We start from the raw sequence: 14251 nt of genomic DNA, 5'->3' as shown, positions 1-14251 counted from the left end.
TGACCTCGCCTTCCTTGGGGAGGGGTGGGGAGATGGAGAGGGCCCTTGTGACAAACTGCCTTATTGGTGCTGACCAGAAAATTCCTGACTGACCAGTTAAGACTACATTGCTGGGGGAGGCTGAAACTGCAATTAGGTTTGGCATAAAGCCCAGATCTGCTGACTTGGCCTGACATCAGTGACCCCATCTTGGGTTGTTGGTTTTCTTTCAACAGACCCTTGCCTGGTCTCTCTTACAGAGGTATCCAAGAAACTATGGAAAGATGAATTCTAAAGTCCCTTTCTGGAAAAAAAATAAAATCTTTCAGGGGTGCCTGGCTGACTCAGTTGGTGGAGCATGAGACTCTCGATCTCCGGGTGGTGAGTTCAAGACCCACGTTGGAGGTAGAGTGTACTTTAAAAATAAATAAATAAATAGAGGCACCTTGGTGGCTCAGTTAAGTGTCTGCCTTCGCTCAGGTCATGATCCCAGGGTCCTGGGATCCAGTTCTGCTCAGCGGGGAGCCTGCTTCTCCCTCTGCCTGCCACTCCCTATGCTTGTGCTCTCTGTCAAATAAATAAATAAAATCTTAAAAACAAAACAAAAAACACTTCCTCTTTTATTCCTGAAGATGAAGCTCAAGGCCGAACATTCTGGTGCCATTTATCTCGGGGGACCCCTTTGCCCTCAGGAGAAATTCTACATGCACCTTACCCGACGGTGTAAAGTCACAGGACTGCGAGCCGCTGGAACACTCTAGAGCTTAAGAGACTGTACTTTGTGTTGAGAATTAAACAAGACATGTAAACTCTGGAAAGCAATGAAAAACACAAAACTAAGGAAACTTTTTGAAGGAATGAAAATATGGAAACATATGTAGGTTTTAAATGTTGCTTTACTGTGGCAAACTACACATAACATTTACCACTTCAACTATTTTTAAGTGTACAGTTAAGTGACATTAAGTAAATTCACATTACCGTGTCATCATTACTCATCTCTAGAACTTTTTAGTCATCCCATACTGAAACTCTGCCCATTAAACAGTAATTCCCCGGGCAACCCTGTTCTGATAGAGACCTAGACCACATTTCATCTCCATGAATTTGACTGCTCTAATAACCAGACATAATCTGTCCTTCTGCTCCGCTTATTTCACTCAGCATAGTCTCCAAGCCTCATCCACATGGTGGCATGTATCAGAATTTCATTCCCTTTTAAGACAATAATATTCCTATGAAGTTTTGTAGACACTATAGTGACATTAAAAAGTACTCTCTCAAAGTCAGAAATACGAGACTACATATATTATAAATACAATCTGGTTAGCACGGGAGGGCGAAGCGCAACCGGCGAGACAAGCATTTTTCACCTTTGCAGAACACCAAAGATAACCGCCCCCAAAATAGCGCCTCCCAGCCCCGCGGAGGTCTGGAGACGCCCCCCAAACACCGCCTCTCCGGGGGCCTCCGAGGAACTGCAGCTCGGCTCCGCCCGGCCCGGCCCGCCCCCGGTCGCTGAGACTCTGGGTCCAGTCGGCAGCTCCCGGGCGTCCCCTGGTGGCGCACTTCAGCGCGACTCCAGTTCCCGGCGGCCCGCGCGGCACGCTCCCGGCGGAAGGGCTGCTCGTGATGGCGGCGGCTGGTTCCGCCGCTGTGTCCGGGGCAGGGACGCCAGTGGCGGGTCCCGCAGGCCGCGACCTCTTCGCCGAGGGGCTTCTCGAGTTCCTGCGACCCGCTGTGCAGCAGCTGGACTCTCACGTCCACGCGGTCAGGTCCGAGAGAGAGGGGCGAGGCGGGGCCGCTCCTCGGGGGAGAGCGGACCTGTGCCGGAAGGGGCGGGGCCTGTGCCGGAAGGGGCGGCCGGCCGGGTGGGTGAGCTGGAAGCCGGGCGTAGTAGGCCTTTCTCCCGGCATTTGGGGGATCCCTGGGGGAGTGGGGTTTTCGAGTCCCATTAACTAACAGTGTGTGCCTCTTACCTCTTTGCAGAGAGAGCCAGGTAGAGCTACGAGAACAAATTGACAACCTAGCTACTGGTGAGTAAGCACCCCGTAGACCAGCGACCCTGCAACGCACTTTTAGGGCCTCATGTTTAGCGGAGCTCGGCGTACGTTTCGGTCGTTTGCTTGCAGGGCTGCAGGGCTGCAGTGGATTCCTGCTTTCATGAGTTTTTAGTGGCCGGCCCATGCGAGTGCAGGCGTGTTTGCATCCTTCACCAGCCTGCTCTTCCTACGAACATGAAGGGAACCATTAGGTGTTAGCTGCTCCTTCCTTCCATCCCCCAGAACTATGCCGAATCAATGAGGATCAGAAAGTGGCCCTGGACCTCGACCCCTACGTGAAGAAGCTACTTAATGCCCGGCGGCGGGTTGTCTTGGTCAACAACATTCTACAGAATGCGCAGGTAAAATAATTCCCCGCCAGCAGTGATTCTTTACAGGTCCTCAGGGACATCCCGAAGTCCCCAGTGCACTGAAAGAAAGGGAGTTGTCAGCTAGTGTCGGGCGTAATAGAACTTTGTATTCAGTACATTCTTAAATTCCTTAGAAGACTGACATTGAGACGGAACAAGCCCAAGGTATCTTCCCGCAACTAGTCGACAGGGAGTGCTGAAGCCTTTCAAAAAGTTATGATTCCATATCTTGTCTTGTAGGAACGGCTGAGGCGACTAAACCACAGCGTGGCCAAGGAAACAGCCCGCAGGAGGGCAATGCTCGATTCCGGAGTTTACCCTCCTGGTTCCCCCAGCAAGTAACAGGCCAAGAGATGGGACCCGTATGTGGCCTCAGAGTAGCACAAGTACTGTTCCGCAGCTGCCTCGTTTCCTCCGGGACTCCCTGTAGACCTTGGAATATCAAAAAGGCAGCCCAGCTGTTTCTGTTTGAAGCACTTAAGTCTTACCCGTTTATATGGGGGCCCAAAGAAACCTGTGTACAGCAGGACTAATGATCCCAAAGGATTTATTATGGCTCTTGCTTCCAAGAATGAGCTGAGGCCTCTACACACTCAAGACCCAACTCCTCTACCTTCAGGCCTAGTTCTGTTCTTCTGTTGCATGTCCGCTACTTGTGACTTTGTGTACAGAGGATTTGGAGAAGAGGGCAAAGTCAAGGTAATGACTCCTATCTACCTTTTGTTGATTGCACTTGGCTTGAATATAGTAGCAGTACTGCTAGAACCATTTAATTCAATAAATGCTTAAACGGTGTTCTAGTTTACTCTGGTAAATGGAAAGGTTCCAAGAGTCTTTGTACTTTAATTCAAATATAGCTTCAAATTGTGATCTAGTGTTTACAATGAAAAGACTCAAGTATCATTTTCACTGAGAGTACAGAAAGCAAAAAAGGTTGTCAGATGCCAAGGAAAAACAAGACCAGGAGCCCTACTAGGAAGTACTTTAATAATTTTTCTTAGAAAAAAAAAAAAAAAATCCAGACATTACAGTTCACAACATTTCAACAACAAAGTACTGGTTGAGAGAGGTTTCCAGGAACTGGGTTCTCTGAAGTCTTAGGAAGAAAAGCTCGTCTCCTGCTTCACTATAGATGAATGGCATAGGTCATAAAAGGGAGACTTCTGGCTACTAAGCCAATGAGAACCTAGTGGAATGACACTTCTTCTATAGAGTTTATTTTCCTTCCTGTCTCCCTTATCCCTCAGAAGTGCCACCACATAAAGCCTGGTAGCAGTTAGCTTAGGCTGCAGTCTTCCCCCTGGACAAGAAAGGCGGCGAAGAGAAAGGAAAGTCACTCCTGAGTCTCCATGCTTTCCTCTTCCTCTCCTTGAGGCGGTTCTTCTGTATTCTCTTCCTCTTCCTCTCCTTCCTTCTTCTCTGGTGGCTTCTCATAAGCCTTTTCTGAAGGTGTCACTATCACCCCATCCCAGGTAGATATTTCAGAAGCAAGATCTAAAAAGAAAAGTGATTTCAGGCCAAGTAGCCCAGCATACAAGTCATGACCTACACAGTAGAAATATTAAGACATCTGAGTAGTGCAGTGCTTCTTTGCAGACCACAGAGCAGCATAAAAAACCCTGACCCACAGGGATCACTCACAGCTGGCATCACCCTCCTGGCCAAGAATCTTCCGAAAACCACCATGTGAGAGGATTCGGACCAGAGTCTGAGCTGTGTAGCATACCATGTCCTAAAGGAGAGCAAAGTGAGGGTAAACTAGCAGGATGGATTAAAGAAACTTATCTGATGAACATTCTCATAAAAATAAAAATGAAGATAACTTTAATTTCAAGACCAAAGTCTGTGAGAACCCCTAAATCCGGACCCCTAAAGACCACATTCCCTTTGCCTTCTGAGCTGGGAGTATTCAAGAGTGGGGCACAACAGACCATATCAAAGCTGTCCCAATACCTGTTGTTCCAGAGTCATGACTGTGTGTACTCTGAAGTTGCCACTCTCACAGGGGTCAGTGATACCCACTGACCCTGGAAGGAACAGTCCTGCAGCCAGAATCTGTAAGCAACGCCTGAAACACACAAGAACATTACAAGAACACAAAAGGCCACTTACATCCAGCCCCAAACCCAAAGCAGCATGTCATACCTGTATGCCACGTTTAGGGCCAAAGGCTGTCTGGTGGGATTGTTCATCACAGCATAGTGCCCCTGAAAAATAAACAATCTGGTAGGTGTGCCGTAAACTTGGCATGTCTAGCCAAACAAACTTCAAACCATCAAAGAGAAAACTGGTTATCAAGGCCTAGCTACAATGTTCAGAAGCAATTCTGAAATGGCTGTTCATTCAGTAACTTCCTTCTGTTACTGAAATGACACCAGTAACAAAAAGGCATAGGAGCAGAGGCGCCTGAGTGGCGCAGTCGTTATGCGTCTGCCTTTGGCTCAGGGCGTGATCCCGGCGTTATGGGGTCGAGCCCCACATCAGGCTCCTCCGCTGGGAGCCTGCTTCTTCCTCTCCCACTCCCCCTGCCTGTGTTCCCTCTCTCGCTGGCTGTCTCTATCTCTGTTAAATAAATTAATAAAATCTTAAAAAAAAAAAAAAAGGCATAGGAGCAGCCAATTACTCATTCAAATGAATACTCCAAAAGCCCAAGGAAGTAATAAACCTTGAGTATTTACTGGATTACTTGCCCACCATGAAATTTATTTTCAGCTTCACCAAACTTCAGACCCTGATAGGTTTCAAAATAACTACTATTAAATAGCGATGAACAGGAACTCCCAATTGCCCTTCTTACGAGTAGGTCAAGGATCCAGGGTGTGAGGGGCTCAAAGCCAGGAAAACGAATCCTCAGGTCTTTCAGCAGTCTGATGAGAACTTTAACTCTGAAGGTAAGAGGGACCCAGAGATTAAAGGTAATAAGATCATGTATTTCTATCCCTGAAGTACAGAGCTGATGCTATTTCCAAAACTACACATTCTGTTTCAATCTAAATTTGTTTACTTGAGGTTAAACCCCCTCCACACACACACACCAAAAAACAACCCTGACAAATTATAACCAAAAAAGTTCTAACAGAGGAAGTATGGGGGATCCAGCTACTCACTGTTAATTAGAAGGATTAAATTATTTTAACTCAAATAGTGAGTGACTCACGTGGACTGAGAAGCATTTTCCTCAAACCAACGGGCATGTCTGATGGCTGCTAAGGCGCTCTGTAACACTTTGATATCCACTAGAAAACAAGCACAACAGGCCACGATGAAACACTCCATTAAGCAATTCAACCTGGTTGCTATAGCCCACGAACTCGGAAGGAAGACAGGGTAACTTCCTAATTTCTTAAACCACCCCATGTTCCTTGTATCAGAAAATCATTCACCCAAAAATCCCTATTCCTCCCCCAAATCAAATCTATAAGCATGCAAGATCCACCGCTTTCTCCAAAAGCCTACCCCCCTCCATAAATATTTCCTCAGTACTTAAGTCCTCCCCTCCAGTTGCTTTCTTAGCCATCCCATGTGACAATTTCACTAGCAAGCTGGTAAAACTCTCCAAATTACAGAGGAAGACAGCTAAGTCTGGCTGTCAGCTTAGGTTCAGAAGGTTTCATGTGGAACAGCAACAAGCTAATAAGTAAACTCAACAGCAACCTTATACCATGTTTTGATTTCCCCCCCAACTATCCCAGCAATAGAAAAAAAACTAACAATGGAGTTCTGGGTCCAGTTTTCGGAGATTGGGTGGCACTGTTGTAATGAGAATCTTCACTGTAGCATCAGAAGAACTGATCTCAAAGCCAGTTTCATTGGTCAGCATGGTCAAAACTGAAAGAAAATCAAAAACTGTAACTTTCCCATTTCCTTTAGATGACCAGAGGTAAATCTACAGTGGGAGTAGGGGAACAGATGGGTTTTTAAAAAAAGCTAGAGTCCAGTGGTGCCTGGGTACCTCAGTCCACTGGGTGTCTGACTGTCGGTTTTGGCTCGGGTCCTAATGTCAGGGTCGTGAGATCAAGCCCCATGTTGGCCCTGCACTGGGCGCAGAGTCTGTTTGTCCCTTTCCCTCCCCCTCTGCCCCTTCTTCCCTGCGACCGAGTACTCTTATCTCTCTAATAAATAAAATCTTAAAAAAATATATTCAGATGGGCTCCTCGGTGGCGCAGTCGTTAAGCGTTTGCCTTCAGGTCAGGGCGTGATCCCAGCGTTCTGGGATCGAGCCCCACATCAGGCTCCTCCGCTGGGAGCCTGCTTCTTCCTCTCCCACTCCCCCTGCCTGTGTTCTCTCTCTCGCTGGCTGTCTGTCTCTGTCACATAAATAAATAAAATCTTAAATATATAGGGGCGCCTGGGTGGCATAGCGGTTAAGCATCTGCCTTCGGCTCAGGGCGTGATCCCGGCGTTGTGGGATCGAGCCCCGCATCAGGCTCCTCTGCTATGAGCCTGCTTCTCCCACTCCCCCTGCTTGTGTTCCCTCTCTCGCTGGCTGTCTCTATCTCTGTCGAATAAATAAATAAAATCTTTAAAAAAAAAAAAAAAAATCTTAAATATATATATATATTCAGAGTCCAGGATGAGGGTTCAGAATGCAATTTTAAAAGTAACAGAGAGGGGCGCCTGGGTGGCTCAGTTGTTAAGCATCTGCCTTCGGCTCAGGTCCGGCTCCCTGCTCATCAGGAAGCCTGCTTCTCCCTCTTCCACTCCCCCTGCTTGTATTCCCTATTTCACTGTCTCTGTCAAATAAATAAATAAAATCTTTAAAAATTAAATAAAAGTAAAGAGATGGGGCACCTGGCTGGCTCAGTGGATAGAGCATGGGACTCTTGATCTCTGGGTTGTAAGTTCAAGCCCCATGTTGGGTATAGAGATTACTTAAATTTAAGAAAATAAAAAGTAGGCGTGTTTGGGTGGCTCAGTTGGTTACACATCAGACTTGATTTTAGCTCGGGTCATGATCTCAGGGTTGTGGGATTGAGGCCTGCATCTGACTCTGCATTCAGCGTGCAGTCTGCTTGTCCCTCTTCCTCTGCTCCAACCTGATCTCTAAGTAGATAAAATCCTTAAAAAAAAAAAAAAAAGTAGGCACTTGGGTGGCTTAGTTGGTTAAGCATCTGCCTTTGGCTCAGGTCATGATCCCAGAGTCCTGGGATCAAGCCCCATATCGGGCTCCCTGCTCAGAAGGAAGTCTGCTTCTCCCTCTCCCTCTGGTGCTCCCCCTACTTCTGCACGCTGTCTCCCTCTCTTGCTCTGTAAAATAAATAAATAAAATATTTGAGAAAATTTAAAAAAACAAGTGTCCTGACTGAAAAAAAAAAAAAAAAAGGTAAATAAAAGTAAAGGAGATGAACAGGATTTTAAACACTGGAGATCACTGCTAAAAACTTCCCCAACATAAAACTCTTCATTCACTCTTCCTCCTAGCCTGACGTGACTTTGTTAAAAGTGTACTTGTAATTATGCACCTAGCTCCTATGACCATTAAATACATGTTCAGCAACAAACTCAAACCTTCAGAAGGATCCTGCGCTCTTAGGCTTTCCACAACTTTGTTCCCTAGGGCAGCAACAGCTTCCACTAGATTAAGAGAAAAGGAAACAATGAACATTATAATTATTTAAAGACTTTCTGTACATCTCTACACTACTCCACCCTCCGATTTCTGCCCCACATGCAAGCCTGGAGCAACGGCAAGCAAGAATAAACACTTTTACAAGGGGAAAACTAACACGTGAACACAGAAACTCGAAGGCTCAGGGAACAGGATACCTCCTATACCCATACCCCCCCCTTTTTTTTAAATAGTAGTGGCACTAATGCCATTTTGGGCTGGATAATTCTTTGAAGGTTGGAGGATAGAATATATCCTGAGCACTGTAGGATGCTTAGCGGTATTCCTGATCTCTAATCCTTTGATGCCAGTAGCCCAAACTGTCTGCAGACACTGCCAAATATCCCGTGGAAGACAAAAATCACCAAACGAGAAACACTGCCCTTTAGTAACTAACCATACAGTCTATCAGATACATGGTCCAGACTTTGTCCCTTCTTACCCCAACACACGTTAAAAAAAATAAATTTCCCATTTGTCTTCTAAACCACCTTACTCACCAGAAATTTGGGCTTTAGGGGCACCTGGGGGGCTCAGTTGGTTAAGTGGCTACCTTCGGCTCAGGTTATAATCTCATGGGCCCTGGGATCGAGCCCTGCATCGGACTTCCTCCTCAGTGAGGAGTCTGCTTCTCTCTCTGCCTCTCCCTGCCAACCCCTCCCCCAATCCCGCCACTCATGCTCTTGTTCTCTAATAAATAAAATCAAGGACAGAAAAGGAAAGGACAGGAAAGGACAGAGGAAAAGGGAAGGGGAAGGAGAAGGAGAGAAGAGGAGAGGAAAAAAGAGAAAAGAGAAAAGGAAGGAAGAGAAAGAAAAATTTGAGCTTTAAAGATCCCTATGCCTCAAACTCAACTTTCTGCTCCTGTGGCCAGAAACAGGTGCACTCACATGTTGGTAGAATCTTTAGGATTACCACCAGGTCAGCTACGTTGTGTCCTGTAGTCATTGTTCCCTTTTTATATGATCCCACCTGTCGGACTTCTTCAATTTGCTGTTGGAAAGGGATTTCAGGGGGAGAAAAATGTAGAAGTGAAAAAGACTGTCTAGGGGAGCCTGGGTGCCTGCTGGTTAAGCATCTGTGTCTGACTTCGGCTGGGGTGGTGTTCTCAGGGTCCTGGGATCTGTCTGCATCAGGCTCCCCACTCAGCAGAGATTCTGCTTATCCCTCTGCCCCCCCCAACCCCCACACCCCCGCTTGTGTTCATGTGCACACGTGCTCTCTCAAATAAATAAAACCTTGGGGGGGGAAAAAAGACTGTCTAGTTCCTCTCAGAAGTCAATTACAACACAATTATTACCCAAATTAAGAAGTAGCAGAAGTCAAATCATATCCCAAAACAACCACATGAAAAGCCTAATACGTTATGGCTAGCTGATAACACTGATAGAAGTCCTGTCCCTAAGATCTCCACTACAAAGGAATTCCACTGTACTTTCCTTCCCATTTTAGGCTTGGCTTTGGAGAATAAGTAACTGAAGAATTAAGATATGGGCGCCAAGGAAATGCTACCCACACTACCAGAGCTGCCCTTTCCTATGAATAATCATTAAAAACTCACCACTTCAAATGTCCCTGGAGCCACAATCAAATTGTCAATCACATTGTTTATTTTCGTCACCAAAGAAAGGATAGACGCCTGAAAAACAGCAGGAAACAAAAATACCCTAGGGGAGCCTGGGTGGCGCAGTCGTTATTAAGCGTCTGCCTTCGGCTCAGGGGCATATGGGATTGAGCCCCACATCAGGCTCCTCTGCTGGGAGCCTGCTTCTTCCTCTCCCACTCCCCCTACTTGTGTTCCCTCTCTCGCTGGCTGTCTCTATCTCTGTCAAATAAATAAATAAAATCTTTAAAAAAAAAATACCCTAAAGTGAAAAATTATAAGCAACTTCTCAGAGTTTGAGTATTTTCGCCTAATCCCTTCTATACAATCTGAATCAGTATCTACATAGGGCTTTGAAAACACTCTTTCTGGCCTTGAATATGAGAGAGGAGAGTAAGTTTTTGACCCAAAAATAGGTCCCCCAATAAAGATATAAATGCATATGTAATCTGTTTTTATAATCCACCAGGCACACTCCCTCCACCCACAGTGAGAAGTCTAAACTTCTGTGGAGTTCAGATTCTCGGAACAGTAACCTCACCAGGAGTTAGTCACTTCTCTAGCTTTCTTAGAGAAAGCTCAGGAAGAGAGCCAAAAGAATATACCTGTTCAGCAGAATTAGGAGCAAGGTCCTGATTCCTCTTCAACAAGGCCTCACTGAAGGAACTTTCATCAGGGGCTGGCTTGACCCGGGGGAAGGCCATTTCACACTACAGCAGAAAGAAACAATGATATACTATTTATCAAAAGTACTATATAGGAGAGATCATTTTCTCCACTGCCACAACAGAAACAACTGAAAATAGAAAATTCTATACTTGTTTTTACTCCTTAAGATATTCAAATCAGGGGGGCGCCTGGGCGGCTCAGTCAGTGAAACATCAGCTTCAGCTCAGTCATGATCCCAGAGTCCTGAGATGGAGTCCCTCATCAGGCTCCCTGCTCAGCCGGGAGTCTGCTTCTCCCTCTGCCTTTCCCCTTGGCTTGTGCTCTTTCTCACTCTCTCTCTCTCCAATAAATATTTTTATTTAAATCTTAAAAAAAGAAAAAGATATTCAAACCAGGATACCTGCGGGAAGGACTAGCCATAATTTAAGCTCTCGCTGGTTTTACATTAACAGATAAACCAGAGACACGGTTAATTCTTCAGAACAAAGATTACAATCCTGTTACTGTCAATAGCAGCCGAAGAATTATTTTCCCCACCGTGTTCACACGCAGCTGACTCAAAACCCCAGCTCCGTTCACTGACCCCTTTTTGGACCGGTACCGCTATTCGACCTCACTACCAGGGAGATGCTGGGTTCCAGGAAACTACAAGGGAGCAGCGGTGAACAGGAGCCAAGGTACTCACCAAATAGAAATCGAACGGAATGTGTGGCACAAAGGGCCTGAACCTAAAACAAGAAAAACAATCCAAATGACTCCTCAGAAAAACCGAACTGCTTGGCATCATGAGGCCGACGTGGTTGGGCAGGAGCGCACGAAGGGAGAGGCTCCCAAACCACGGCCGGACCTCGCAAGAGCGGGCAGCCGCAGTCCCCTACACGCGGCGTCCACGGCTGACCGAGGGACCCGGCACTCACCCTCCTCCGGGGCCTCCTCGGGAACCAAAGCGCCCGCCGCGACCTCGGCCTCTGTCGCCCCTAGAAAGGCAGAGTTTCCGCTCGTTCTGACGGCGGAAGGCACCTCCACGGCGCTGCACTTCCGCTCGCAGGGGCCCCGCTCCCACCGCCCCTCCTCATTCCCAGTACCCCGCTTCCAACACCGCGCCCACCCCGGGAGCCCGGGACGCGGCAGCCCCGCACGCCTCACAGACCAGAGCGGCCGCTCCTGGATCCGCCGGAGGGGTAAACCCTGGGTGCCCCGGCGCCGCCATACGCCGTCCAGACGCGCCCCCGGCGCCCGTCTGCCCGGCCTGCCGCGGCCCCCGCCCGCCGCCCTCCGGCCTCCGGCAGCCCCCGGACACGCGGCCCGTTCCGGGACTCGGTTCCCGTCGGCCTACTCCCCCAAAGTTTTCGCGCGAGTACGGTAGCCCGGTCCAGAACACCCCACTGCCCTTACCTCATGGCGCCCTAAAACCCGAACAATGGAGTCCACACCAACCGCCCCTCTCCTCAGAGAAGCAGACACCCGAGACGCGGCTTGTCGGCGCGTCCCAACAAACTCTGGCGCGATTGGCCCTCGCCCTACCCCGCCGCTAGTGCCCATTGGTTTACTTTGGCAGAGCGGCCTGAGAGCCAATAAGAAACGCCTGCTGTGTCAGAAATTAGCCAATAAGAACAGATTTAACAGTAGCGACGATTTTTTTTTTTTTTTAAACAGACACTAGATGGCACGATAGAGAGAAGGCTTCATAGAGCTTTCTTTAGGAATTAGGAGAAGTCGTTTTTCTTAAGTAGCAGAGTGGCGCAGCGGAAGCGTGCTGGGCCCATAACCCAGAGGTCGATGGATCGAAACCATCCTCTGCTATGAGGTGTTTTCTTCCCTCTGCTTATTTCAAGTGCTCATAACCCCCCTCTCTTTCCTCCCTGGAAATGCAAACCTCAGAACCGTTTTTGCCATCGGCAAGTGAAGGGACTAGGAAGGCACTTAAGGCAACACTACAACCCTGGGTGGAATTCACCGAAGGCTGGAGAAGCGGACTATACTGATTGAATCAGAAGGAAAAGCACTGATGATGACGGACTAGAAGAGAAACTAAGGCAGCCCTTGAAAGAGAGTTCAGAAAAAGCGAGCAGAGGAAGCGGAGAGGACCCGCCAGCGCCCGCGCCAGGTCGCAGCTCCCCTCGCAGACCCGCCCCTCTGCGGCAGGCGGCTCCTTGCGCGCCTGCGCAGGCGCTGTCCCCAGCTTTGGGATGGCGCCGGCTGCAGCGCTGCTTTTGTGCCTCCTGAGTCCTTTTTCTCGGGCTTCTCGCCTTCTTTTGGGCTGATTATGTTTTATTTCCTTCCCCGCCTCTCTTAATTGGAGGTTACGCACTTTTTCTACTCTTTCAGTGGTTACTCTAAAAATTACAACATGCGGTAGCAGCTCTTTTTGCCCACGGGTCCCTATGTTTTAATTAAATCACCGTTTTGCATCAATCAGTCAATCAATCAATTGATTAAAATAAAATAAAAATTACGACATGCATCCTTGATTTAGTAAGGTCTAATTGTGTGCAATACTTTTGCCCTCCTGGTGAAAAATGCAGGGATAACTTAGTTGCTTTTACCACCAGTACTCCCCCCAGAATTATATGCTACTGCTGCTGTGTAATTCTTCTAAGGACTTCACTGTTGTATAATTTATTACAGCAAAATGCACAGATATTAAGCTTTCATCTCGATTAATTTTGAGTAATGTATTCCCTCCATGTAACCATCACCCAGATTAAGATAAAGAACATTATCACCTCAGAAAGTTCGCTCTTGACCCTTTACCCGGCCCCTAGAGGCATTCATGATGCTGATTCCTGTGAGCATAGATTAGGTTTGTCTGTTCTTGAACTTCATATAAACGGACTCACACTGTACGTACTCTTCTTTCATTTAGTTTCTCTTGCTTGACATGTTTCAAGATTCTTCCACATTTTTGCATTTATCAGCAATTTGTCGATTTTTATTTATGAGTAGCATTCCCATTACATAATTATATCCACTCTCCTGTTGAGCCATTCTCCAACTGGCTGGGACACACAGGAACACATTTGGGTTGTTTCCACTTAGGAGCCATTATGAATAAAGCTGCTAGAACATTTTTGTAGAAGATTTGTGTGGCCAGATGCATTTGTTTCTCTTGGTAGGTATACATGTGTACATTATTTAAATTCTGTATATATTTTCTTTCTTTCCTTCTTTCTTTTTGAAAGTAAGCTCTACGTCTAACGTGGGGCTCAAACTGACTAACCTGAGATCAAGAATCAGGGCTTTCTGGGCTGAGCCAGCCAGGTGCCCCTTTCACCTTTGTTTTTGAAGGACATTTTCTCTGGATAAGGAACTCTAGCTTGTAAGTTATTTTCCTTCAGCACATTTACCATATTATTTTACTATCTTTGGCTTTCATTTTTGCTGTGAAAAAAATTTTTTTGCCAACCTAATGGTTGCTCCTTTGAAGGTAATCAATCCTCTTTTTTTCTATTTTAAAGATTTTGCCTTTGATTTAATTTCCCGCTTTTTCACCTTGATGGGTCGAAATATGTACGTTTTTAATCTTACTTGAGGTTTGTTGAACTTCTTGACTCTGTGGGGCTTTTTCTCCCCCCTCCTTCCTGGGCTCCACATTTTTTCACAGTATCCTTTCTGTCTCTAACACTCTCATGTTTTTCATTCTTGTTTAATCTGTGCTTTATTCTGGGTCGCTTCTTCATTCTTTCTTCCAACTCTTCAGTTGAGTCTGACTTACTCTTAAACCTATTGATTAATTCTTGTTTTTTTAATATTTTGGGGTGTGAATTTTCTATTTACTTCTGATTTACCTGACTCCAAGGCTTCCCCTGGCAGTGAAGCTTTCAGGATCTTAACCCCAAAGCGGAAGATGGTTTGCCAGGTTTCTCACCTCTGGGGACATTTTGTCTCACTTGCCCCACATATTCTGCCACCAGTTCGCATCTGCAAATGACTCCAGGGTAAAAGCAGTCCTACTGCTGGCCTCGCCTCTATGCTTTCC

General features: G+C 46.8%; 2 protein-coding genes and 1 non-coding gene across 3 annotated transcripts; 2 read left to right on the top strand and 1 right to left on the bottom strand.

The window, feature by feature from the left end:
- The first annotated feature begins 1572 nt into the window (after window positions 1-1572).
- SNAPIN (SNAP associated protein) lies at window positions 1573-3466 on the top strand. Its single transcript, XM_026485370.4, has 4 exons — window positions 1573-1754; window positions 1969-2015; window positions 2265-2383; window positions 2633-3466. The coding sequence occupies exons 1-4, from the start codon at window positions 1612-1614 to the stop codon at window positions 2732-2734; spliced, it is 411 nt and encodes a 136-aa protein (XP_026341155.1). The 5' UTR covers window positions 1573-1611; the 3' UTR covers window positions 2735-3466.
- ILF2 (interleukin enhancer binding factor 2) lies at window positions 3361-11782 on the bottom strand. The gene is made up of 14 exons (XM_026485369.4): window positions 11668-11782; window positions 11190-11249; window positions 10958-11000; window positions 10209-10313; window positions 9562-9639; window positions 8891-8993; window positions 7901-7966; window positions 6104-6220; window positions 5550-5628; window positions 5190-5277; window positions 4538-4599; window positions 4346-4460; window positions 4034-4124; window positions 3361-3886 (listed from the first exon to the last, which is right to left on the bottom strand). Exons 1-14 carry the CDS (start codon window positions 11670-11672, stop codon window positions 3726-3728), a joined length of 1173 nt encoding a protein of 390 aa, XP_026341154.1. The 5' UTR covers window positions 11673-11782; the 3' UTR covers window positions 3361-3725.
- Window positions 11783-12003: 221 nt separating this feature from the next.
- Window positions 12004-12075, top strand: TRNAM-CAU (transfer RNA methionine (anticodon CAU)). Its single transcript has one exon. It is a non-coding gene; the product is annotated as a tRNA-Met (tRNA).
- Window positions 12076-14251: the final 2176 nt, after the last annotated feature.

This window comes from Ursus arctos, unplaced genomic scaffold, assembly GCF_023065955.2.
Source record: "Ursus arctos isolate Adak ecotype North America unplaced genomic scaffold, UrsArc2.0 scaffold_2, whole genome shotgun sequence".
Taxonomy (NCBI): Eukaryota; Metazoa; Chordata; class Mammalia; order Carnivora; family Ursidae; genus Ursus; species Ursus arctos.
The sequence above is the reverse complement of the archived record's forward strand: the minus strand, read 5'-3'. Positions and strand labels throughout refer to the sequence as shown.